The sequence below is a fragment of the Panthera tigris genome, chromosome A3 (assembly GCF_018350195.1).
Source record: "Panthera tigris isolate Pti1 chromosome A3, P.tigris_Pti1_mat1.1, whole genome shotgun sequence".
Lineage (NCBI taxonomy): Eukaryota > Metazoa > Chordata > Mammalia > Carnivora > Felidae > Panthera > Panthera tigris.
This window is the reverse complement of record NC_056662.1, coordinates 137,212,821-137,239,767: the sequence shown is the minus strand read 5'-3', so window position 1 is coordinate 137,239,767 and position 26,947 is coordinate 137,212,821. Positions and strand designations below refer to the sequence as shown.

The window sequence follows — 26,947 nt, the reverse complement described above, 5'->3', positions numbered from 1 at the left end:
ACCTGGCTCAGTTGGTTAAGCATTCTACTTTGGCTCAGGTCATGATCTCACGGTCCGTGGGTTCGAGCCCCGCGTCGGACTCTGTGCTGACAGCTCAGAGTCTGGAGCCTGCTTCCGGTTCTGTGCCTCTGTCTCTCGCTGACCCTGCCCAGCTCATGCTCTGTCTCTCTCTCTCAAAAATAAATAAACGTTAAGAAAATTAAAAAAAAAAAGTAAAATGCCCTTGTGTGTAGATCTCAGGGTGGCCAGGCTTTAACAAAGAAAGGCTGCTGATTTGGGGCAGTGTCAAAGTGTTGGTAAAAAGTCATCTCATCTAAAGACCATGCTTTGTGAAGACCAAGAAGGCATTTTATTTTTTCCTAGAAAAACCCTCATCTTTCTTAACTGGGATTTGTTCCCTAGAAGAATAGAACTATATACGGTAACGTTTTCTCAAAAAGTCCTTTAGGAAAAGGAGGCATTTTCTTTAGACGTTAAACTCTTCGTTTCATTTTGTGGCCTCTGCCATCCCGTGTCCACACAGCATTTCAGCTGTAACTGGCCCTGGTTTCTCAACTTACTAGCAGCACAGCGTTGAGCAAGCTGCATGAGCTCTGCAGGCGCCAGCCTCCTCATCTGCCCGATGGAGTAGGTCTCAGGGTGGTTCTGAATCCAGGAAGAATGTACACGCACAAATCTTAGATCGGTGCCGAGGGCCCGGTGTGTGCTAGTAACTGGTCCAGTTTGCTGCCATCAGCTCTAGCAGTCAGCGTGCCTCAGGGAGGATGTGGAGAGATTATTACAGGTTGGAAGAGGACGTCTTCAACTGAATCTTAAAGAACACTTAGGGTTTAAAGAGCTGGAGACCTCACCCCCATTAGGATGGCCAGTGTCAGAAAATAGCAGGTGTCGTCAAGGACGCTGAGAAATCGAAATCCTAATGCACGGTCTCACAGAATGCAACCACTATGGAAAGCGCTTTGTTGACTGTTCAAACAACAATTAAAAATAGAATTGTCGTAAGATTCAGCAATCCTGCTACTGGGTGTATACCCAAAAGAATTGAAAGTGGGGACCCCGAGATGTTTGTACACACATGTTCCTACCAGCAGTCACAGTAGCCAGCGTGTGGAAGTGACCCAAGTGTTCGTCAGTGGATGAGTGGATTGAAAAAATGTGTAGACACAATGGGGTATTGTTCAGCCTTAAATGATCAGGGAATTCTGACATACGACCACCTGGGTAAACCTTGCGGACGTTACACTGTGTGAAATAAGCCAGTCACAAAAGGACAAGTACCATGGCGTCCCACTTAAGTGAAGTACGTAGAGTAATGAAGTCCAGGGAGTCATGAAGTAGAAGGCGGTTATCAGAGCTGGCAGCGGGGGTGGGGAAGGAGGGCCCCGGGAGGTGGTGCCTAACGGGGACATTGTTTCAGTTTGCAAGATGACAAGAGTTCTGGGGATGGACGGTGGTGGTGGTTGCACACTGAATGCACGTGACACCACTTAGTTGTAAACTCAAAAAATGGTTAAGACGGTAAGTAATATAGATGGGGTGTGTGTTTTACCGTGATCAATCAGTCAGTTGATAGATGGCTGGAGAAATGGAGTCTTTCGAATATGTAACTGACAAAGATTTTCTAATAGACTTAATTTTTTGGAGCAGCTGGAGGTTCACTGCTAAATTGAGCCGGGGATTCAGAGGTTTCCCGTGTGCCCTGTGTCTCCCCCACAGTTACATGCGGTGCACCTGCACGGACACATCATTATCCTCCAGAGTCCACGGTTTACCTTAGGGTTCACCGTTGGCGGCGTGCCTTCCGTGGGTTTGGGCAAATGTATGATGTCATGTGGCCACCATTTGTCTATAAGTTTAAGTCAGCTCAGTAATGACGGAGGTGGAAAGCTGATGAGGTTGGTTCATTTCTGTCTTGGCTTCAGGACCATGGAGAACGCTAACGGTGCCAGCCAGAGCGCGGCCGAGGAATCTCTCCCGGCCGATGGGCGAGCCGGGAGCACCACTCCGCAGGGAGAACAGGGCCAGCTCCTTTATCACGAGGAGACCATCGACCTCGGTGGAGACGAGTTTGGGTCTGAAGAGAACGAGACTATATCGGAAGATTCTAATCATTTTGTAGATAAGCTTAATGAGCACATGATGGAGAGTGTCCTCATTTCTGACTCTCCTAACAATAGCGAGGACGACACAGGTGAGCTGGGCTGTTTGCAGGATGTCGTGGAGCCTGCAGACGGTCACGCTGATCCCAGACCGGAAGGTCTGCTGGGTGAAGGAGCAGTCGACGCGCTGAGCAATGACACTGGAAGCGACGGAGACGGGGGAGACCGTGCATCTAAAGGCGGCTCTGATGCGACCCCCGACCCAGAGCTCGAAGAAGTAAAAGGTGCTCCCGCCTTGGGAGAAGAGGGTGCCGAGGACCCGGGCCCGGAGGGGCCGGGGCACAGCCCGCCTTGCAGGCAGTCCCCTCGTGAGGAGGAGCCCGTGCCCGTGTGCACCATTTTCAGCCAGTCGTTCGCCCGCTCCCAGCCGCCCCTGCTGCTGCGGGACGGCTTCCAGTCCCAGATGGTGAAGTCTCCGAGCTGTGGCGGTGCCAGCGACGCGGTGGCCAAGACCCCTCCCCAGGCGGTCCAGCCAAGCCCCAGCCTCAGTAAATTCTTTGGTGACCCCAGCAACTCTAGTTCCTTGGCCTCGGACTTCTTTGATTCCTTCACCACGTCCACTTTCATCTCCGTCAGTAACCCCAACGCGGGCTCTTCCGTTCCCGAGAAACGGTCTTCGCTCTCCACTCCGGTGGGACAGAGATCCCCGGGTTCCGCTGCGCCCTGTCTCTCCCCAGGGATTGAAAAGTCAGAGTCCGCCGTTCCCACGGCTTCCCTAGAAATTCCTCAGTCTCCAAAACCGTTTTCCCAGATCCAGGCCGTGTTTGCAGGGAGCGAGGACCCCTTTGCCACCGCCCTGAGCATGAGCGAGATGGACCGCAGGAGCGATGCCTGGCTCCCCGGGGAGGGGACCCGGGACATCTTGATTTCAGTGGCAACCCAACAGTACAGCACGGTGTTCGTAGACAAGGAGAGCCTCACCATGCCGGGCCTCAAGTTCGACAACATCCAGGTAGGTGCGGGCCGCCTCGCAGGGCACTTCCCAGTGAAATAGGTCGCCCGTGTCCACATCCGGCTCCTTTCCATCTCGTTCTGTTTTCCCCGGCTTCTCACTCACCCCCCATTCACGTGTGTGTGTGTGTGCATGTGTGTATACACACATATAAAAACGCCTTCAAGGACTGAAAAATCTGCCTTGTCCAGCAATTCCTAAAATTCTCATTTTGAGAGTCCGCGTTATGTCTCTAGTCAATTTGGAACTCCGTTGATTTCCCTAATAAAATGTGTTTAAGGCACTAATCAGAGTCTTGGAAGTGAACGCCCGCAAGGTAGATAGTTACATCAGAATTCTCAGAAATAGCTGTGAACCTTGTGTGAGCATGTTATTTGTGACATTTAAGCTTCAGCAAATAAGCCCCATTCCTTTTTTTTGTTGTTTACCAAATAACGTGCTTTATGTAGAAAGAGGTTTTATACATTTCATTAAGAAAAATATGAATGCCTCCTCCAAAATAAAAAATCACAAAAATGTCTGAATGTTCTAGAGAATAAACAGTAACATAGAAGAGTTCAATCTAGTAATCAAAGACAATGAGATTATTTCCATTTTCCATTATCTTATTTTTTTAATGTTTATTTATTTTGAGAGAGAGAGAGAGCGTGAGTGAGGAGGGGCAGAGAGAGGGAGGGAAGGAGGGAGGCAGAGACTCCCAAGCAGGCTCCACGCTGTCAGCGCAGAGCCCGTTGTGGGGCTTGAACTCACGAGCTGTGAGATTATGACCTGAGCCGAAACCAAGAGTCGGACGCTTAACCGACTGAGCCACCCAGGCGCTTCCTCCATTTTTTGATACCTAATTAGTCATTTCGTTCATGATTATTCCATGTTTGTTCAAGTGTGGGAAAATAGTCTGTCTTGGGCAGCCCTGATGGGACCATAAATTGTTACAAACTTTTTTAAGTAAAGTTTTTAAATCAGCATCCGAATGTGTATGTTATTTGATCCAGAAATACCAGTCTTAGGAATTTTTTTTCTAAGGAAATAACGTCACTGGCATAGAAATACCCAGCTTTGGGGGCGCCTGGGTGGCGCAGTCGGTTAAGCGTCCGACTTCAGCCAGGTCACGATCTCGCGGTCCGTGAGTTCGAGCCCCGCGTCAGGCTCTGGGCTGATGGCTCGGAGCCTGGAGCCTGTTTCCGATTCTGTGTCTCCCTCTCTCTCTGACCCTCCCCCGTTCATGCTCTGTCTCTCTCTGTCCCAAAAATAAATAATAAATAAAAAACGTTGAAAAAAAAAAATTTTTTAAAAAAAAGAAATACCCAGCTTTGGGGATGTCCGTCGGCGTGGGGTTTATTACTGCAAAGCATCTGAAACGATCTCAGGGTCCTTTTTCAAGAGGCTGGTTGAATACATAAGACTCATTTTTGTAACGGATGTTTCTGCAGGTAATAAGATATTAAAACTGATGGTTCGGGGGCGCCTGGGCGGCTCAGTTGGCTGAGCGCCTGACACTTGATTTGGGCTCAGGTCATGATTTCTCGGTTTGTGAGACAGAGCCCTGAGTCAGGATCCGCCCTGACAGCGTGCAGCCCGCCTGGGTTTTCTGTCTCCCTCTCCGCCCCTCTGCCACGTGTGCGTGTGCACTCTCCCTAAATAAATAAGTAAACTTTAAAAATAAATAAATAAAATAAAATAGGAATGATGAGATAACAGAATTTTTAATGAGATTCTTATTAAATTTGAAAGCCTGAGTACAAGATGGCCTGAAGCGTGCGCCGTGCGGTAAAAACGTTTACACGCACGACACGCACACGACACCTACTGGTACGGTCAGGTCGCTGGCTGGCTGGCGGTTGCAGCATATCGGGCAGATCGCAGGGGGGTCGTCAGCTGTTGCCCGGCCCGGTGCGTGGGGGGCGCCGCCCCGGCCAGGCTGCAGCCGCGTGTCCTGCGCGCGTGTGTCCTCCCAGAACTGGAGGCGGGACCGGCGGTCTCCCGCAGCCCCGCTGCACACACCCGGCTGGGTCGGAAAGCCCAGTGCGTGTTGGTGTATGTTGGTAAACCTTGGTGAGCCGCTGAGCCCGGGACGAGTGCCCCACTGGGGACGTGGAGCCCTTAGTTATTTTCTGGGGCCCGAGAAGCGCGAGCCCACAGGCTTTGGACACTTCGCATGGTGGTCTCGACGGCTGTTCAGGCACCAGACCCACACTTGCCGCGCGCGTGCTGTCAAAGGGGCGGTGTTCGAGGCGTCCCCTCCACCCGCTCAGGCTGAGCTACTGAACATGTGCTTACCCTTGCGGGATCTTTCTAACGCATCCCACTTACAGGCTCCGAGTCCGGGGGACACTGGGACCCGTGGGATTAGGTTGACGTTTCCACACGGTCCTTCCCTGGCCCCGCGTGCATCCGCTGTACCCGCGGTGGGGGCCTTCATGTTCTGCCTCTTGTCTCCTCCCTGCCCCCTTCCTGGGGTCTCTGTGCTCTGCTGCTCGGTTCCCGGGACCTCGGTGGGACCGGCCTCCCGGCGCTTCCTCTCCAGAGAGTGTGTGGTTTGCAGTTTGCTTCTCCCACTGATTGTAATTCTCTCCCGGTTGGCAAGAGGCCTGGGGTGAGCGCGTGACGTTTCATGGACGGGGCCACGAACGCTGAACACAGGGCAGGCTGGTTAGGGTCAGACCGTGACGGTCGTCCTGCCCAAAATGTCAGTCATTCTTGAGTCAAGAAACACGAGCACCGAAGCTCTCTGCTGGTTGCACCTGGACTGAGTCACGTAGGAGACCCTGGCATAGGTCCTCCCCCGCTTTAAAGCTGCTGTGACTTCCCTCCCCAATTCCACGCTGCTAACCGTGAAATACCCAGAACGTTCCACGAGTCAGCAAGGACTCGGGAGCTCCCACTGCTCGGGCAGAACGTGGGGGGACAAGCAGGAGGCAGTGTTTCTTCCTTTATTTCCTGCAAGAGTCCCTCCGTAACGTGTTGCAGTTCACAGTGGCTGTTTCGGGAACCTCGTGGTGAGTTGAAATTTGAACGAAGAACAGTTCCCAAAGTACCTTTGAGCCTCCCACGTAACAAATGTGCTAGATGCGTGTTCACTTGTATATCACCCTTCAAAGAACCTTTCATTCCCAAAACAGAGAAGGAAGACCGTACGGTTAACCTTGAATGGACGGGCTGGTGTATTTGCCAGAAGACGAAAGATTGGCTTTCCTGTTAACTTTCTGTGCACACCAAGCTTTTAAGACCATGTCGCGGATTTACCTGTAACTGAGTTTCGCCTTCGTCACTGTTACTGTCGCAGACTTGTTCATGCGCAATCAGCTTTCTAAGGCACTCATGTTTGACGTTTTTCCAAATTGCTCACCTATTGGTACCTAATGAAAAATTGCCTTCCTGTGGGGTAAAAGTTGAGAAGATTTTGAATTTGTTTCTTTACAAAGTGACATCCATGGCAGTGTGCGCTAAGTTAGCGGCTTAAAGAGCGTGCGTCACACCATCCCACCAGAGTGATGTCAGGAGGAGGACAGGCTCTTTTAGTTCATTGTGGCGTCCGTGGCCTCTGTTCTGTTTTTTTGTGTTTTTTTTTCAATGTTTATTTTTGAGAGAGAGACACAGAGTGTGAGTGAGGGAGGGGCAGAGAGAGAGGGAGACACGAAGCAGGCTCCAGGCTCTGCTCGAACACAGGGCTCAAACCCACAAACCGTGAGACCATGACCTGAGCCGAAGTCGGGTGCTTAACCAACTGAGCCCCCCAGGGGCCCCGTGGCCTCTGTTCTTCAAGAAGTAAATGGGAAGTTTGTGGGGAAGTAGTTCAGAACGAGTAAGGAACGGAAGTAGAGAATTGTTTGCCTGGCACACCTGATGCGCCCTTGGGGACCGGATCCTTCCACCACCCCCTCTCCTGTCCCCGGTTCTCTCCTCCCCCGCCCCTTTCCCGCAGTGGGATTTGACAGGAGTCCCCTCGGGGAAACCCACCGTCTACGTGAAATCGCCCTTCCGGGCCGTTCCAAGTCCTGTGTCAGGAACCTCCTGGAAGCCAAAGACGTACCTGTTACTCAGGACTACCAGCTACAGATATTCTCAGCTTTAGTTGTGTGATCTTCGTTTTCATTTTTAAAGGTTATTTTTTTTCTGGATGGGCAGTATGTTTACAGTATAAAGTTCAAGGTTGACAGATGTTTTTCCCATTTAGCACTTCAGAGATGCCCTTCCGACGTGCTCGGGACGTGAAGTTTCTAATAATTTTTATCTTTGGGGCGTCTGGGTGGCTCAGTCAGTTGAGCGTTCCACTTCGGCTCAGGTCATGACCTCAAGATTTTTCGGTTCAAACCCCACACTAGGCTCTGTGCTGACAGCTCAGAGCCTGCTTGAGCTTGAGATCCTCTCCCTCTCTTCTCTCTCTCTCTCTCAAGAATAAATAATCATTATTATAATTTTCATCTTTGCTCCTCTGTACCTAAGTACATGCTCTCCTCCAGTTGAGTTTAAGATTTTATCCCTGGTTTGCAGCTGTTTGACCCTGATAGGCCTTCACATGGTTTTCTTTTATGTTTCTCTTGCTTGGGACTCGACCTTGTTGCTTTGTCGTTTTCACCAGTTTGGGAATATTTTGGTCCTTACTTGTTCAAATAGTTCTTCAGTTTTCCGCTCCCCCCTCTCCACTTCTGGGACTGAGATTCCACATATCATTTGCTATCGCCAAAGAGGTCACAAAGGATTTCTTTTTGCTTTTCAGTCTTTTCTCTCTTTTTGCTTAACGTTGAAATTCCTGCTGTTATTTTCTTAAGTCCATATATCTTCTCTTCTGTACTTTTTAGTTTGCAGTTGATGCTTTCCAGCGGAGTCTTCATAGTTTTTTTCTCCAGAATTCGCGTTTGGTTCTTTTTTAATGTCGTTTTCTTTATATGCTATGTTGAAGTTTTACTTTAGATTCTCAAGCACATTTATAATAGCTGTTTTAAGGTTCTCCATCATCTCTGTAATCTCAGGGTCTGTTTGTATTTCTGTTTTCTCTTGGTTCTGGGTCACACGTGCCTGTTTTGTCACATGTTTGGTAATTTTTGATTAGAGGACAGACATTGTGGGTTTAGTGTTTTTGAAAGTCTGTATTTTGTCATCCGCAAAAAGACGTGTGCTTTGTCCTGGGAGGCAGGGAAGTCATGTGCAGATTTAGTTGATCTTTTCCAGGTTTGTTTTTAAGCTTCTTAGGGTGAGTTTAGAGTAGCTTCCACTGTTAGGTGACCTTTCTGACATCTGCTCGAAGCTTCAGTGTTCAGCGAGAGTGCCGCAAATAGCTGGCCTGACCTGGACATCTTCGGCCTGCGTGAGCTCTGAGAATCGTTCGGCTCCCTTGTCATCTCGCCCCATCTTCCAGAGTGTCACCCTGTGCACATACTGCTTAGTGCTCCACAGTGGGCTCAGGCTCCTGCACAGGGCTCCCTCCTTCCCAGGACTCCCTCCTGCACAGGGCCCCCTCCTTCCCAGGACTCCCTCCTTCTCAGGACTCCCTCCTGCACAGGGTTCCCTCCTTCCCAGGACTCCCTCCTGCACAGGGCCCCCTCCTTCCCAGGACTCCCTCCTGCACAGGGCTCCCTCCTTCTCAGGACTCCCTCCTGCACAGGGTTCCCTCCTTCCCAGGACTCCCTCCTGCACAGGGCCCCCTCCTTCCCAAGACTGCCTCCTGCTCAGGGCCCCCTCCTTCCCAGGGCTCCCTCCTGTGCGGGCTCCCTCTTGCAAATTCCAGCCCCCTGAGCTTCTGGGAGCCCCACCTTTGTCTCCTCACCTCAACAGGTTCACCGTGCTCTGCTTGGGACTCCTCCCCACACGGTGGTCCAAAAGCGCCTATGAATTCAAGAGTTCAGATCCCCTTCTCCCTTCTCGTAGAGCCCCATCCTTTTCCGTGTCTGAAAGCTGTTGCGTCATCACTCTTTTACTCTGGGACAGTCCGGTCCCAGCTACTGTGGAACAGACAGAAGCAGAAGTCACTCAGCCGCCTGCGTTCACACACTCACAGACGGGCCTTTCCTCGGGCCCTCGTCTAAGTTTGCTTACCTGAGTTGAGGCACGTGCGTGTGCAAGATCTGGAGAGGCCCGTCCAAAGCCGTTTTGTGACAATGTCAGACTGCTTTCCCTGGAAAAGCATCTCTCAAATTCCGATTTGTTTAGGGCCTCACAAGAAAAGAGGTGTAGATTTGGTTTTGATTCTACAGCTGTGTGGAAATACACTTCACATGCCACACAGTTCACACTTCTCACGGTTCGCTGGTGTTTAGCCTTCTGACAGGATCATGCAGCCATCACCACCGGTTTCCGCAACGTTTGTGTCTCCCGAATAGAAGCCCAAATGCTTTCGCTCTCTCTTCCCGTCTCCCCCCGCCCAGCCCAGCTCCGGGCAAGCACTGATCTCTGTCTCTACAGATTCTCCTGTTCTAGACGTTTCCTACAAATGGGATCCCACAACACATGGTCCTTCCTGACTGGCTTCTTTCACTCAGGATGACGTCTTCAAGAGTCGTCCGTTTTGTAGCACGGACGGGACCCCGTTCCTTTTTATCGGCAAATAGCGTTCCAGGTTTTGACTGTTCACGTTTTACCTACCCATTCATCCCCTGATGAACATTTGACTTCTTTCCACTTTTTGGCTGTCGTGAGCACTGCTCCTTCTGAACACCCGTGAGCAGGTTTCTGTGTGGACCCATTTCCTTTTCTCTTGAGTGCGTACCTCGCGCCGAGGAGCGGGAGCGCTCGTCACGTGGCAGCCTGTGTTCCACGCTGTGGGAAGTGTCCAAACCGTCTTGCAGTGGCTGCACTGTTTTCCATTTTCCACCAGTTTGGGGTTTTGTTTACTTTTGTGTGTGTGGTGTTGTTCGTTGGGTGGTTTTGCTTACCCCGGGAGAGAACACACACCGGAGCGGGAGGACAGAAGGCTCCGGAGCCGGTCCCCTGGAGCCATGCACAGAGCTCCGTGTGTGCCGGGTCGGGCGCAGGGGCCGCTCCCTTTCCAGCACCGCTGCCCCACGCCCATTGTGTCTTCAGGTGTCCCAGACAGGAAAGTCTGTACTCTTTGAGTCGGCTGCCCTGGTTTGCGTTTCGTCTTTGTCCACTAGAATCCAGGAGGGACTGCTGAACTGTCCCCTCTCTGCAGGAGGCGCGATGGCCTGCAGCCATCTGTGAGCAGAAGTCAGCCGCCGCTCTGCACGACACGTACAGCGGGGGGGAACCGGCATCCTCCCCGTCGCCTGCCTGAGTCCTGGCTTGTTCCCCTGCTGTCTCTTCACATTCCCTGCCCTGGCCTTGGGTGCACTAGTCCCTCACCTACAAGTTTGCTGATTTGAAGCGGCCCTGCCTCAGGTGCAGCAGCATGGCTCTGACGAAAGCCCGAAGCGGGGGAAGCTTGCACCCCTCTCTCCAGTGACCGCAGGAGGACGTGCAGTTAGGGGCTGTGGCCCCTGTGCCGTGACCCCCTCCACTTAGTGACAGCACCAGCAGGCACACCCCTGGGCTCTCGTGGGTGCGATATGTGTTTGTCACACAGATGCTCACGTCCCAGGAACTTCCTGTGCCAGCCGAAATGTCATCCAACAGGGTATTTCACGGGGAGAAGATTTTGCAGCGTGGTCTAGTTAACGGAGGCCATTGCAGGGATGAAGGGGTTAAAATGGCCCTCCCTCTGCAGCATCAGGATGCGAAGTGGCCCTTTCCTGGCTCGCAGCTCCTCTGGCCCAGACAGAGTCACGTTCCTGCAAAGCTTTATGGAGCCATCTGGCTGAGCTCCTTTCATTCCGCCCTGTAATTGTCCCTCTAGACCAGTTAGCCACCTCTGTGGCTGCAGCATGGGAGGCATTCAGCCTCACCGTCTGAAGGCAGAAAACCTTAAAACTGCCGCTTCTCCATCTTTGCCCCTGTGTATGCAGGAGGGGTGGCTCGGCGCCCGGGGCCACAACCAGACACGTGACCTGGAACCCCGCCAAAGCCACCCTCCCCCTCAATGGGGGAAGGGCAGCCACAGACCCCTGCACACATCGCCCGCACTGTGGTGCCTTTGTAGTGTCGCCATCTGGAACGATAATGAAAGATTACCCTTGCTGGCGCACACCGAGGGTAGGGAGACAGTAGGAAGGACCTGGGCAGTTGTAGGGTGTGCACACTGACTTCCTCTCCGTCCTCAGTCCCCGTGTGCTCTCGGTGCTCCCCTGCGCCATCAGCATCAGCCTGGGCGGGGAGCAGGCGTCCAGCTCGCCGAGACGGAGAGGTTTTAGTCTTGTCCTCCTGCACACCTCCCCCAGGTCGGACGTCTCCATGGTCATTGCAGCCTTGGGAGTCCTTCCTCTCCTGGCCTGGCCAAACCACTGTCTCCTCGGCCCCTCCCCCTTCCATCTTCCCTTTATGTTTTTCCTCTCCTTTGAAAATTTATTTTTCTATCTAGGAATAACTGACACATTGTGTTAGTTTCAAGTGTGTAACTCGAGTCAGTATTTGTCTGTATCATGAAACGATCACAGTCGGTCTGGTTTACGTCCGTCACCTTCCACGGTTATGGCAGTATTTTTCTTGTGATGAGAACTTTGCAAGTACACACCGCTGTCTGGTTCCTTCCGGCTCCGCACCCGTCCGTTAATCCCCGCGCCCTGGTTGTGTGGTGATGGAAAGTTTCTAGCACCTGCCCACCTGTCCCATTTGGCCTGCCCCCACTCCCCGCCCCTGCCTCTGGCGACCACCACTGTGTTCTCTGTACCTAGAAGCTGCTTTGCTGCTTCGGTTTTTGTGTTTTTGTGATTCCACCTGTAAGTGATCACGATCATACAGGATTTGTCTCTCCGTCTGACTTATCTCATTTAGCATAATGCCCTCAGGGTCCACCCATGTGGAAACAGATGTCAAGATTTCCTTCTCTTCTTATGGCTGAGAACTGTGGCCGTGTGCAAATACACCCCCTCCTCTTTCCCTCTTCATCCGTCCACAACACATGGGTTGTTTCCACGTCTTCACTGGGGGAAATAACACCACTATGAACATGCAGGTGCAGACATCTCTTTTTTTTTTAAAGCAGGGGTGTATTTTATTTTATTTTTAATTTTTTAACATTTATTTATTTTTGAGACAGAGACAGAGCATGAACAGGGGAGAGACAGAGAGAGAGGGAGACACAGAATCTGTCAGCACAGAGCCTGACTCGGGGCTTGAACTCACGGTCTAAGATATCAAGACCTGAGGCGAAGTCGGATGCTTAACCGACTGAGCCACCCAGACACCCCTCCTTTTTTCTTTTTAAATGTTTTATTATTTTGAGAGAGAGAAAGATGGTGAGCGGGGGTGGGGCAGAGAAAGAGGGAGACGGGGAAGCCCAAACAGGCTCCCTGCCGTCAGCACAGAGCCCGACTCGGGACTTGAACTCACGGACTGCGAGATCATGACCTGAGCTGAAGCCAGACGCTTAACCGACTGAACTACCCAGGCACCCCTTTGTTTTATTTTTTAATGTTTACTTTTGAGAGAGAGCACAAGCAGGGGAGGGGCAGAGACAGAGAGATGGGGAGAGAGAAGGAGAGGGAGAGAATCTCCAGCAGGCTCCACGCTGACAGCGTAGAGCCCAGTGCGGGGCTCAGACTCCCGAGCCCTGGGATCATGACGTGAGCCGAGGTCGGCCGCTCAGCCAGCCCTGCACCCAGGCGCCCCACAGACATCTTCTCAAGTTGGTGTTTTTGTTTCTTGGGACCAATGCCCGGAAGTGGAACTGCCGGGCCGTAAGGTGGCTGTATGTGTAACTTCTGGAGGAACCCCACGCTGTTTTCCACGGCGGCTGCAGAGTCCTAGGTCCCAGCAGCTGTGCGCTGGGCTTCCCTTTCCCCCACACCCTCGCCAGCCATCGGGTTCCACCTGCGCCCCTCCGCCCTGTCTGCGGGGCGTGTCACTGGGGATCGGGTCGCAGAGGCCCATGGGGCCCTTTTCTGGCAGACAGCACCCTCCTGTAAGCAGGGGGCCTGGCTGAACGGGTGCTGAAGGACCTGAGGGCGGGGGGACTCTTCTCACTTCCTCGGGCTTGGGGTGCGCTTAGCCCTGGAGGGAGGGGCGCCCAGGCCACGAATGATGTCTCTAGCCGGGTCCCAGAGGCCTTCCCAGAGACCCAGGCAAACTGGCACGTTGCCCAGGCCAGCCCACCTCTGTGCGGACCCGGCCCTTTGTTCTCTGTGATGTCTCTTCACCCCTCGGGGGCCCACGCGAAGCCCTCCTCCTGGCGTGGTATGTCTCCTGTCGGCCGGCCACAGCGGGTGGGGATTTACCACTTCTCTGCAAGGGCAGGTCTAAAATACACATTTGATCAAAGGCTGTGATGCTTCAGCATCTGGGCAGCTGAAATGTTACTACTGTAGGCACGTTTTAACCTCCATACACCGTTGGAGAGAAAAGGAATCTCATTTAGTTATGGGTTCTGGTTAGCTGAGTTTAATTAACATTTTATTGTCTTGACATATTTTTCTTCCGTTCCTTCAAGGGGGATGCAGTTAAAGACCTGATGCTTCGCTTCCTGGGTGAGAGAGCCGCGGCGAAGAGGCGGGTCTTAAATGCTGAGTCCGTGGAGCAGACTTTTGTCGGGTTGAAGCAGCTAATTGTAAGTTATGACGTGTTTGGTTTCGAAATTGTTTTTTATAAGTCCTGCCTTCCTTCCTTCCTTTGTCATATTTTCCTTCCTTCGTCATATTTTCCTTAAAGTCACTTACTCCGGATGTATTACCTAGAGCCCTTGCATGGAAATAAAATTTTGTTGAATTAGATACCAGTTCTGTGCAGCCAAAAGCGTCCCACAAACATACTTTTAATTAGTTAAAAAGCTATTATTTTAGACGATCAAATTACTCAAAGCAACATATACTTTGATTAAATATGCTTCATCAAACATAGTAACTAGAGAGAAATAATGTTATGCTGCTTTTTTAAAACACTCCGTCGTCTCCACTTGGCTTAAAAGGTTTATTGTTGAATGGGTGGGTTCACCACAAATGCACACAAAAGTCCTTGTTCCTTAACAGGAGTAAAGTTGTGCAACTATCCAGGTAGAGATGTAGTCCCAGGTATTAACAGGAAAGTAGTAATAGGAAACTATCTGAGCTGCAGGCGTTTTAACATGGATGGGTAGATGCTTCTGCGGTCTTTGAACCCCTGGAAGTCGTATGCCCCCACAATTGCCTCTTTCTTGCACATCTTCTATGACGTGTACAGAAGTATGTGTCCTCCGAAAGGCAAGTAAGAATCACTTGTTTGGGTGGTCAGCAGATATTTTACATATAAAGCAATTAAAGTCTAATTTCTTAGTAAGTGTAAATCAAATGCCTTATTGGGTTTCTTTTACTGAAGTGATTCTGGAGTTATTCCTATGCTAAGAAGCTTTGGGAAGGAAAGACGTGGACCCACTCTGTTTTTGAAAGGGAGGGGAAACGACTTTTTAAATATCTGCACACTTTATCGTTTGTTAATGAAGTCACAGGTGGTCACAGGTCTTGACAGGTGAGCATTTCCGGGGCCGAACGAAGAGGTTCTTGCATTGTTGGGTTCTTGTCTTGGCCTTGACCGGCCTGGAAGCAGCCGCTGTAAGACATCCTCATGAGCGATAGGCCGCACTAGGAGTGTCACCTGGTGGTGACCGGTTTGTGTTTTAAGTAAATTCTACTCCACATATGGGGCTTGAACTCATGACTCCGAGATCAAGAATCGCACGCTCTCCCAACAGAGCCAGCCGGGCGCCCCTGTAATGACCAGTTAAAAAAGTATACCTGGAACTGGGCACAGTCATCGTAACCAGTTTGTTCCATGGGCAATCTTGTTACCTGCTGTGATTGTTTCTGCTGTTAACAAATATGTACAGTGGGGGGTGCCTGGGTGGCCCAGTCGGTTGAGCCTCCGACTTCGGCTCAGGTCATAATCTCGCGGTCCGTGAGTTCAAGCCCCGCGTCGGGCTCTGTGCTGACAGCTCGGAGCCTGGAGCCTGCTTCAGATTCTGTGTCTCCCCCTCTCTCTGCCCCTAACCCACTTGCATTCTGTCTCTGTTTCTCTCAAAAGTAAACATTAAAAAATTTTTTTCTTAAGAAACAAATAAGTAGGTACAGTGGTTTGGGGTCTTTTCGTACATTGAAAATACTTAAAGCCAGGAGAGATTTTATTATAGTCCTAACAAGGAGACCTATTTAAGGTGGAAAATGTATTTACAAAAACTTATTACCAAAAAATATGTATGCATTTTTAAAAAGGGTGAGGGGTTGCTGGGGTGGCTCAGTTGGTTGAGTGTCCGACTCTTGACTTCAGCTCAGGTCATGATCCCAGAGTTGTGGGATCGAGCCCTACATCAGACTCCATGCTGAGTGTGGAGCCTGCTTGGGATTCCTTCTCTCCCTCTCTCTCTAAAAAAAAAATTTTTTTAATACTTAAAAACAGTCATTACCTTGCCCTGGTATTTTAATTATGTCCTAAAGTAATTCCTCTCATCATCAAGACTAGGAAAGAGTTTCAAAATGTATTTTCCTAAGTAACGTCCGTGCATTTTAAGACTGTAATTTACAGGGAAATGAATGTCATAGCCTGTGGAGGACATTTTAATCCCTGTAATGGTATCATATACAGAGTTAATGATTCCTTTTGAGTCATAGATGGGAAAGTTATGTACATACTGTTAGTTACTTGAGTGACTTTTATTGGACTATTTTTCTCATCTTTTAGAAGTCATCGAATTCCTGTGTTCAGTTTTTCAAAAAGAGTGTATCTTATTTCCTAGCGTAAAAAAAAAAAAAAAAAGGAACATTTATTTAAATTTAGATCTCTTTCTCATATCAAACTGACCTTATTGTCAGAGTTCTACACGTCATTTACAGTAATGATGAGATTTTTGTAAGAACTTAAAGTTTTACAGGGTATGTTTTAAATTGTAGTTATAAAAACCATTTCTTCACCAAACGATTTTGACATCTCATAATGAGAATGGAGGAGGGTCTCCAGGAAGGGGACTAGAAGGAGGAAAAAAATGAGATCAAAATAGCCAGAAGCACGGTGAGAAAATAAAAAATTGTAATTTCAAATCGCAGGCCACGTGTAATCCCCAGTCGTGGCTCACAGGTTGCTGAGGGGAGGTCCCAGTGTTTTGAAGGAAGGGGGTACCTGCCATTAGAACTCAGCACTGCTCTGGGTCGTCCTGGCCCGTCCTTCCAAGAATCCTCTTCTCCCCTTCCTCCAGCCTCAACCCCTGGCTCAGTGGTCAGGCTGCCCAGAGCTACGCAGGACGCTGGAAAGAGGGTACCACGGGCCGGTCCTGCTAGGTCCCCATCACCTGTAAGGCCAGTCCGGCTGAAGGCCATGCTCTCTCGAGGCTGGAAGAAATAAACCGCCCACGTGCGTGTGCACACGCCTGGTGTACATGAACAGGGATATGTCCCCTAGGCCTTGTATTTGGCACCTGTGCAGGGACAGACACCGGAGGAGAGTGATCCTGGAAAGGGAACACGGACCTGCCTCAGCACGGGGCGGGGCCCCAACACATACTTGTGTGGAAGGAGCCGTGTTACAGGTTGTTAGGGAAAGGAGGAGTCAGTCAGTGTTGGCACGCAATTAGTGAGGTATTCAAAAGGGAAGAATTACAAAGATCTTTATTTCTTAGCACACTCAAAAATAAATTCCAAATAAATTAAAACAAAATTTGTTAAATTCCAGAAAATTGAGGAGACTCTTAATGATGCAGGATAGAAAAGCATTTCTTAAAACTTTTAGGGGGAAATGGATAAATTTGACTACTTTAAAACCTGTGTACAACAAAAACACCATAAAGAGTATTAAAAAGTGAGCCACAGAATGAGAGAAGATGTTTGAAATAGATATTAAGACCTTCCTCCAATGACTAAGAAATGAAAACAGCCCAGTAGAAAAATGGGCACATGATAGCAGGAGGCAGTTCGCAGAAACCAGACAGCCTATAAACTTGGAAAAGGTGCTCATCTTCATTGGGAATCACAAATGTGAGTCCAACAGGAGGGTCGTACATTTCAGCCGCATCAACACGGCAGCACCGGGCATCCGCCAGGGTGCAGGAGGCGGCCCGTGTCCTTGCGGGCGCGAGCTGGAAGGCCCGCTTTGCAGAGCAACGTAACGGGAGCTGATCACATCAACGCTTTGCAGCACCTTGGACCCAACATTGCCCCCTCTGATTCTATACTTCAGAGAAACTCTTGCACCTGTGCTTAACAGGACATATTCGAGAATGTTTGTTGCTGTATTGTTTGAATTAGCCAAAACTGCTGTTGGAAACCTTACTATTGAATAAGACAAAGTTATGTTACGTAGTTAAGTCCCTCGGAACAGCTGAAGTACACGCAGGAGAGCCACGTTCATCAGCGTGAGAAAACCCCCAGAACGGTGTGGAGCCCTGAACACAAAGTGCGAAGCCAGCTTGGAAGACCAGCCGGCAGTCCCTGAGCCACGCCATCCCTGATCCCACAGTCTGGGAGAGCCCTCCCTGAAAACCTAGTTATGTTTGGTGGCAGAATCCGAGCTGACCAGGCTCATTTGGTGCCATCCCCGGGACACTCCTCCTCGCCTGCCGCCTCCCTGCCCTGCTCCCCTGCTCTCCCACTTGCCCTTTACGGGCGAGGCAGCGGGAGCCGGCCAGGTGGAGGGACGGAGGGGGTCCAGGCTGGGCGGCCTCCTGTGGGCTCAGCCTGAGGTCCTGTGGGCCTGGCCCTTCCCACCTGGGCGTCCCTCTGTTGCCTGGCCCTGGGTGCGTCTCTGTCCCTTCGTGGCTGTCTTGGCCTCGCCCACACCTGTGCAGATGGCCCCTCGTCCAGCTCTCCGGGAGCCCCTGGGGACCGTCAGCAGCCTCCCGTTGCTACCAGGCTCCCAATGGATAGGATAGTTATGGTCTTTGTTGATCCCACTTGCTGTGAACAAAAGTATTCCTGGAAATCTTCTTGAAATATCAAATTAAATTGAAGTGTAGACAAAGAAATACTTTATATTCTCTTATCATGAAAAAGAAATATTTGGGGAAATACAAATTGTAAATGGTAAACTTGTCTCACAACTTCTCTGTGTTCTCTCCTCGTTTGTTTCCTTTTAAGTTGTAATACGAGGAAAATCATCCTCATTGTTCTGCTTTCTCTGCTAGCATGTGTGACTCTCAAACCAGAAGATAATGCACATCTTAGTCTTGAAAGGAGCCACGCTGCGTCACCTCTGGTCCCGAATCGCGGTGACCCCGTGCAGCTGGCAAGTTCTGGGTCCAGACTGGCCCCTGCCTTTCTCCCAGGCTCCTTGTACTCAGGCCGCCAAGAAGGTGGTGGGGAGGCACCCCAACCCCCCGCCCCAAGCTGTTTTGTTTTTCATTGTCTTGAGGAATTATGTCACTCTGACCCCTGGAAAATTTGCCGTCAGGTTAGCGTAAGTTCGTTTAGATGTTAGTACACGTCATCTATAGACCATCAGTATTCGTCAGAAAATGGCCTCGCCTAGTAACGACCCACTTAGGAGCTACGAGTGTCCTTGTACAGCTTCTGTATTCAGCCACCTGCGGGACAGTTACATTGGGAGAAACTGTAATGGGGGCATTTGTGCTTGCTATTTTCAGTTAGGAAAGGAGCCACTTTGTAAAAGATTCCCACTTAGGGGGCGCTGGGTACCTCCGTCGGTAAAGCATCCGACCCTGTATTTCGGCTCAGGTCATGACTTCCGAGCCCCATGTCGGGCTCCGTGCTGTCCTTGTGGAGGCTGCTTGGGATTCTCTCTCTCTCCTTCTGCCATGCGCTCGCTCGCTCTCAAAATAAATAAATAAGCTTTAGTAGACTTCCATTTACTAAACAATGAACCATCAAGTGAGAGGTTTTGGCTTCATTTTTAATAAATGTCATCCAGTTTGGGATGTAGAAACCACATCTTAGTATGACAAATCAGAGTAAGAGCTGAAGGCTTTTTATACGGTACATTTTAGTAGTTTTAATCATTTATGGAGAGTCTGTATTCACAGAGTGCTTGCAAATAGTTTTATTACACGTTCAACTGGTTTACTGGTGGTGGGTATCTGTACATGGTGGACGTCAAATGAGATAGGCGTCTTTACTGGGCAAGGAATCTTTGTTTCACAAATATGTAAGTAGCCAGGGTCAGATCTTCTCGTTTAGGTATCTTTGCACCCACACGGATTCTGTGTCTCTGAGGTCCGTCAGCAGATCACACGGGAGCTCACGGGGGTGGTTCAGTGTCAGGCAGCTCCTTATGTACTGTCGTGAAATCCCTTTTTTTCCCCAGGTTTTAAAATACCTCTTTCCTCATGTGTTAACTGCCATACTTCATAACTTATACCTCCATACTTGATTTTTTTTTTTAGTATGATTTCAACACGCATTGATTTTGTTCCTGCATAAAGCACGGTTCTAGGTAATGGATGGGGTGAGCATGTCCCCGGTGTGTGGGACACAGGGAGAGGCGTGCCATTTCTAGACGGCCATAACATAACGGCCTCATCCACGAGTGCGATGGCCCACTGTGTGTGCGGCCTGTCCTTTTTTTCATTCACAAACCTCTGTTCCCTCCTTTTACAAACAGCATGTCCTTTTTTTTTTTAATACTTATTTTTGAGAGAGAGAGCACAAGGGGGGAGGAGCACAGAGAGAGGGAGACACAGAATCCACAGCAGGCTCCAGGCTCTAAGCTGTCAGCACAGAGCCCAACGCGGGGCTCGAACCCACAAACTGAGATCATGACCTGAGCCGAGGTTGGCCGCTTCACCGACTGAGCCCCCCAGGGGCCCCCAAACAGCGTGTTCTTAATTCTGAAAAAGTGAGGAGAAGTAAAACCATGGTCAGTTAACATTTTCGTATCTGACTGTGTGTGTGTCTCCAGTAAGTCTGTGTGGGGAATGTGAATACATGTGTAGGTATATATATATGCTATACAAAACTTCATGTTCTACTTTTTTATACTTTAGTATCTTTTTATTAATATTTCTTAAACATTGTCCAATATTGAAGGGTCGCTACAAATATTTTCTAACTGCATCATCTGACGCTATTATAAATAATCCTGGGATGGACCATCTTGTACAGAAATCTTCTCTACATATATGATTATTTCCTTAAGATAAATGCTGGGTGGAGAATGAGGTCAGAGTATGGGCAGTTTGTTTTTTTAATGTTCATTTTGAGAGAAAGAGAGTGTGAGCGGGGGAGGGGCAGAGCGAGAGAGAGAAAGAGAGAGAGAGAGAGAGAGAGAGAGAGAGAGAGAATCCCAAGCAGGCTCCATGCTGTCAGCACAGAGCCCAGTGTAGGGCTTAAACTCACGAACCGTGAGATCGTGACCAGGGCCGAAATTATGAGTCAGACGCTCAACTGACTGAGCCCCCCAGGCGTCCCAGAGAATGGACAGTTTGGGGGCTCTTGATACATTCTTTTTCAGGAAGATGATACCGTGTGTACATTAACCAGCAATATGCACATGCCTTTGCCATAGTGTCTCCTTGTCTGTCCTGACTCGTATCTTCTTCAGAAATCATTTTTTCTCATTTCTTAGGCTAACAATGGCATTTGCTGCTTTTTTTGTTTTTTGGCTAATGAAAATCAATCACTAATAAGTTATAATTTATGTTTCTTTCATTATTAGTGTAGCCTTTTTTACTGCCTTTTTGTAGTTGCGTGAATTTACTATTTCATAATTTCTTGTAACAAACGCACGTGATAGGTACGATACTGTAGGAATACTTTTAAAAGTTAAAAAGCGTCCTCTAGACAAGGCCACTGTCCCAAGAGCTTACCTAGAGGGAAGTGGGACACAGTCACTGTTAAAGTGACCTTGGACACTGGGCTGTGTTTAATGTGCACGCAGAGTGGATGAGACAGACTGTATCCCACAGCAGGTGTTTCTTAGCCCTCTTTTCATTGTTGGCCCCTGAGGAGCATTTTGCAACATATTCTCCTAATTGCTCACCTCCACCCTCAACCCCACATGAAATAAAATACTGAGGAGGAAGATTCTGTCGGGTGGGGTTAATGTTTGGAGGTCCGTTAATCGCCGTTACCCGAGAACCAGAGTCCGTCCCCCTGGGGGGGCCGTCTCCCCCCAGGCACGTGCGTGCCGGCGAATCAGGAATGGGCAGGAGGGGCGTCGCCAAGCTGGAGTCTGAGTCGGGGTGGGGTGGTGGTCTCGGCAGCCCCTCCTCGCTAGAAGCCGGGGTGACAGCTGTGACGCGTGAGAGCACAGACAGCTGACCGGCAGGGACGGCAGTCCCAGCCGCATCACAGACTGTGCCCTCGTTTCCGCCTGCAGGTGGCCGGCTGCGGTGACAAGCGGGTGACGGGGCGCGCTTCACCCGCCGGCCTGAGGTCGCACAGGTGGCAGTGGGAGCTAACGGGTGTCTGCCTGCTTCTCCTCCCTGCCACCCTTCCCCCCACCTGGTGACATTGGGCCGCCAGGTCTCCGTGGGGCCACGGCCCCCGGGGAGAAGTGCCACGCCCCACCCCGGTGCGTGCACCGGCCGGAAGGTGATGGCCCGCCTCGCGGGACCTTCAGCGCCGCCGTCCATCCAGCCTGCTGGGCTTCTGTGGTGGCTCCCCGGGCCTTTCTGAACGGGCCCTGCCTTTTGCAAACCTCCGGCCCTCCCTGGCTCCTGGCTGGAGCAGACAAGTGACCCCCCGCCCCGGCTCAGGGCAGAACGGGGGGAGGCCGTGGGACAGAAGCCTCGCTCCCGGCGCAGACGTGCACCTCGTGCGCCTGCTGAGATGTGCGTCCAGAGTCCTTCCCTCTCGACTCGCCGGACCTCGCGCTGTGGATCGTCCTTCCCGGTACGCGGCCAGCCTCCCTGCAGCCAGACCCTTCTCGTCGCCACTCGGTTGCAAACAGGCACAGATCAGGCACCACCGCCTCGCCTCCTCCCTCGCCTTCACGGGGTCCCCGTCTCCCTGCCCCCCTGCTCGCGGTCCACCCGTGTCTCTCGGTCCGACTTCCCGCCCCATCTGCCCGTCGCACCAGCGCTCGGCGAGGCCAACGGTGATTCTGCTGCCGCCGTGCCCGCCGCCTCCGGAGCCCTGAGGACTGTCCCTCCCTGCACCCCAGACCCACATCCTTCCCCCCCACCCCCCACCGGCCACCCCCTGCACGTGCAGACCCCGCACTGCCCCAGGGCAATGCCCTCCTCTCTTCCTAACCTCAGACCCGCACGGAAGCGGCTGGTTTTCCTCTTCCTCGTGAATGTCTCAAAGGCCGTCAGATGCATCGTTGTCGGAACCAAATTCCGGATTCTGAGCTCTGACCTTTTCCAGCCTTCCCCTTTTCCAGCCTTCCCCGTCTCCATGACCGCTTCACCGCCCTTGGGCGGCACGTCAGCTCTCAGACCCATCCTACGGCCCCGCTCCCCGTGTCAGGTCGCCACTCGGCCGTGTCCCTTGGCCCTGTCCACACGCCCACGCTAGTACAAGCCGCCTGCAACCGTGCTTTTCAGGCTTGGAAGGACGGGCGTTTTCTCGGGACTTTTCAATCTTCAGCAGACTGAAACTTACCCTTTTTTTTCTTTAATTGTAGAGAGGGTGTGAGCAGGGGAGAGGAGGAGAGGGGCCGCGGGAGGGAGGGAGAGGGAGGGGGAATCCCAAGCAGACTCCATGCTCAGCACAGAGCCCCACGCCGGGCTGCATCCCGTGACCCCGAGATCACGACCTGAGCCAAAATCAGGAGTCAGATGCTCAACCCACTAAACCACCTAGGCGCCCCCCAGACCGAAGCTTCTGTAAAATTCCGTCTACATTAACAATATGAAAAACACGTACTGGGTACAAGCCCCCTTTTGTTATCATGCGTGACAATAAGTACTCTGTCGAGTGGCTCTAGAAGTTTCTGTTCCTCTGCCTTTCTCGCTCGGGACCAGTCATAAGGGGCACGTGGTCCACGGTCTCCCTGGAAGTGGCAGTGGCCAGGCCTGGGTGGCACCTGGGAGTATCTTAGGCTCGGGGGGCCCCTCAGTCTCTGGGGCAGCCACTCAGCTCTGCTGTGACCGCACCTCCTTCGTGGGAGCCCAGAACCAGCCTTAGACAACACGGACCACGTGCAGGAGGCTGGGTCCCGGAACTGCGTGCAGACCGTGCACCGCGTGGATAGGGCCTGTGGACCACACACAGGTCGCCAGCATCAGGCCTGGACACCGGCTTCACCGACACCTGCTTTGCCCCTCAGGTTCATGCGTCATCCTCACAGGGGCTGATGTTTCTGGAACGTGAGCCTGACGTGTTGCCGGTGCCCTTGGAAGCCTCCGGAGGCTGGCCTGGCCTTACCTGCCCCTTGACCACACCTGCACTGCCCGCCCCTACCTGCCCCTCATCCTCCCCTGCCAGGCCCCCTCTTACCTGCCGCACCTCTCTCAGACCGCACCGGCCTTCTCCCTGCCGTCGCTCGTATCCCCACAGCCCCCACTCACACCAGGCCTTTGCCCACTGGAGCTCCCCTCCTGCCCTCCTCACTGGGGTCATTTCCTGGGAGGCCAGCTGAAGTCATTTCCCGGGAGGACTGCCCCGAGCACTCAGTTCAGATCTGACGCCACCAGCAGGAGAGGCCAGCCTGTGTGACAGAGGCAGTTGGGAAGAGAGCAATAATTAATCGCCCCTGCATACAGGATCTGCTTAGAATGTACACAGAACTGATTTGGACTTGGCCGAATAGCTTTCCCATTTGCAAGTCCAGAATATACAGCCGCACTTGTGATTCTCCCCCAGCAGTCGGAGCACCCCCGTCGGCCCAGGCTTCCACCTGCGGGGCCCTCAGGGCTGCTGTCAGGAGAGTCCGCAATCAGCAGCCGGGCCCGTACTCTCTGGGTCCTCACCCCCACTTGGGGTTCCGCCTGGGAGGGGTGGGGCGCCCACAGGGGCAGTGCGTGCCTCAGTACCTGGAGAGGTGGGGGACTGCTCCGCTCTCTGTGCGTTAAACAGCATCGCGTCATTCCCTTGCTCGGAGCCCTTCCGAGGCTCCCCAGCCCCTCAGGATGCATCTGGATCTCTCGTGGCCTGAGGCCTTCCTTGCTGACATCCCATTCTTGCCCACACCTGCACTCTCACTGCCTGTGTGCCTGCCGTCGGGATCCCGGGATCGACCGGGGTCCCTCACGCACACTGTCTCCCCCTCGCCTGGAGGGTCCTACCCCTGCCGGACCCCGCTGTTCCTCCTTCACGTCTGGCTCCAGCAGCTTTCCGTTCCCTGACATTAAGTCCGGCCACCTGGTGACGTGCACCGTGGCACTTGCTTCAGAAAGCACTTGGGGTGCGTGCAGAATCACTTGAGTGATCATCGGAAAAACGCTTTGTTTCATATCCGCCTTCCTCGCTGGATCCTGAGGTGAACGCACAGAAGGCTGTGCACTCAGCCGGCTCTTTGCCCACAGGGCCTGACCTGGTCTGTACGTCTGTCGGCCACACACGTGACCGGGTGCGTCTGCTGTGTCCGAAGCTGGTTGGCGCCTGTTGCGCTGAGGGGATACGTAGATAGGAGTGAGCATCCACTTTTTGCTTCTTAAAACGCCGGAACATTCTCTCTGATAACATGTTCCCCTGCATTTGCCTGCTGGCCCTCCTGTCTTCATTGCCTCGGGGTCAAAAGACAAACACAGTAAGTCCAGGTTGATCGGCTGACACATCCCTGTCAGCCATCTTTTTTCGTCTTGGTAAAATAGAATTAAACATTTAGCATATGAAGCCACTCGTTTTGTAGACACACGCAGATCTTCCCGATACAGATAAATGCATCCGGCGCATAGCATAAAATTAAGTTATTAACTTTAAATTTGTGGAAATTACAAAATGAAGTTATCTGGATGAAAACGGAAAGCAGTGTTCTAGATTTGGGGGGGGGGTTTCCAACAAGAGTTCTCCTCCCCGTGTTCTGCCGGTTGTTCAACGTTAACGTTTGTAGGATTTGCTCATCTCTTGCTTGGTGTCCTTCTCGCCTAATTACACACGCAGCGGTGACAAGTGGCGTTGCGCTCAGTCCCTGCCGCCGTCCAGCCTCACTGTCCTCGCCCGCGGTGGCGGGAGCCGCCCCGAGCCCAGCAGGTGCCGTGTGTCCGAGTGGCTGCGATTTGGTCACGTATCCCCTGTGTCTTCCAGAGCTGCAGGAACTGGAGGGCGGCGGTCGACCTGTGCGGGCGCCTTCTCACCGCCCACGGCCAAGGCTACGGCAAGAGCGGGCTGCCCACCAGCCACACAGCAGACTCGCTGCAGGTACGGCCCCTTTGGGTGGTCGAAACATGGGGACACAGAAGGCGCCCGACCTTTCGTGCCACTGAGAAAAACCTGAGACGAAGATGGGCTTTCGTAGCCCAGATTGCACGCCAGTACGGCTGACTCTGGCCTTCCTGGCCCGATGGCGCGGATGCGAGCTGATTTCCCACCGTGCCTCTGCGCCCAGGGCCTCCGGCCCCTCGGAGCTGACCGCTCACCCTCGTCGCACGGCCCTCTCTGACACGCGCCCCTCCTGACTCCGTGCCCTTCAGTGCCCTCCCCAGACAGGGTTCTGTCCACAGCTGCCCTCCCTTCACGCCCTCGCCCACTGGACTCCTTCTCCTGCCCGACAGGATTGTCCGACTGAGACGATTAGACGAAATCACTCATGTCGTTCTTACCAAGCTCAGGAGTATTCTCAGAAATGCGTGGTTAGGCAAATGTGCAAAGAAACAAAGTTTGGCCTTTGTTCGGATGCACTGGAAATCAAGCTCTGCTACCAAATTCGTAGTAAATAGGAATTTCTGAACTTGACCCACGTAGGCAACCTGTCGTTTCCCTTATGTTTTGTGTTTCAGCTTTGGTTTGTGAGGCTGGCGCTACTGGTGAAGCTGGGCCTCTTCCAGAATGCCGAAATGGAGTTCGAGCCCTTTGGGAACCTGGATCAGCCAGATCTCTATTACGAGTACTACCCTCAAGTGTACCCGGGCCGGAGGGGTAAGGCACTGGTGCTCCCCGTCCGTGCCTTTGCGTGCGTTTGCTTTGCTTTGCTTTGCTTTGCTTTGCTTTGCTTTGCTTTGCTTTGCTTTGCACGTAAGTGTCCTCCCTTTTCCTTCCGTATCCGGGCTGGAAACCTCAAGTAAGTAACCCAGCAGCGAGCCCTGACTTACCGAATGACCTCGCTGGGTTTTCTAAATGCACTTCCCCGGACATAGCGGTCGGTACAGCCATCTGAGGCACCTGCTACAGGACAGCAGTGAGATTGGGGGTAAGCACCGGTGGTGGGTTTTTTCAGACTTTCTGACTGTGCTCCGGAGTAAAACATACTCATATATCATGACTTACTGCAAACATACGCATAGAAACAAAACCAAACCCCCTTGCAACGGTACTTACTCTGTGCCATTTTCTCCTAGTTCTGTCCTGATTTAATTTACTTAAAAGTCTGGTTGCAGTCCCCAGGGAGCCCCAGGGAGCCCCAGGGAGCCCAGCCATCATCTGGAAAACCTGGGCTGCAGCACGGAGCAGCTGTCAGGAGGCAGGAAGTAGGGATTGCAGGAGGGAGAGCACAGGTGACAGAGAACCTTCCGGGGCACAAGCAGCTCAGGTGGAGTGAATGCTTCTGGGCAGAGAGCCTCAGAGACGTGTTGAAACCCCGCAGATGTTCCTGTGAAATGTAAACCAGCTTCGGGAGGACTTCCAAGAGGCCGCAGACGTAGTTACTGAAGGCAGGGCTCTGCAGTCAGACTTCCTGTAGGTCCTGCCCCGCACTTCCTGCAGTGCCTCTGTCCCAGCACCCTTTCCAGGACAGCAGCGGTGATTCTCGGGCGTCGCGAAGATCGGGCAAAGCCATTTATGTAGGTTGCTCAGAGCGGGGGCTTCTGCCCAGTAATTACTGCGTTTTGGCTGTTTTTTGT

General features: G+C 51.9%; 1 protein-coding gene across 4 annotated transcripts in view; it reads left to right on the top strand.

Moving 5' to 3' along the window:
• The window catches only part of TRAPPC12 (trafficking protein particle complex subunit 12), an 82,243-nt gene that overhangs the window by 6,013 nt on the left and 49,283 nt on the right, over positions 1-26,947 (top strand). For all 4 annotated transcript variants that reach the window (XR_001511991.2, XR_006216066.1, XR_006216067.1 and 1 more), the window contains exons 2-5: positions 1,923-3,111; positions 13,586-13,702; positions 25,197-25,310; positions 25,889-26,027. Coding sequence is in view for 1 of the 4 variants with exons in the window: in XM_007098195.3 (XP_007098257.2) it covers positions 1,927-3,111; positions 13,586-13,702; positions 25,197-25,310; positions 25,889-26,027 (1,555 nt within the window). In the remaining 3 variants the exon portion in view is untranslated. The remainder of the gene's footprint in view (positions 1-1,922; positions 3,112-13,585; positions 13,703-25,196; positions 25,311-25,888; positions 26,028-26,947) is intronic.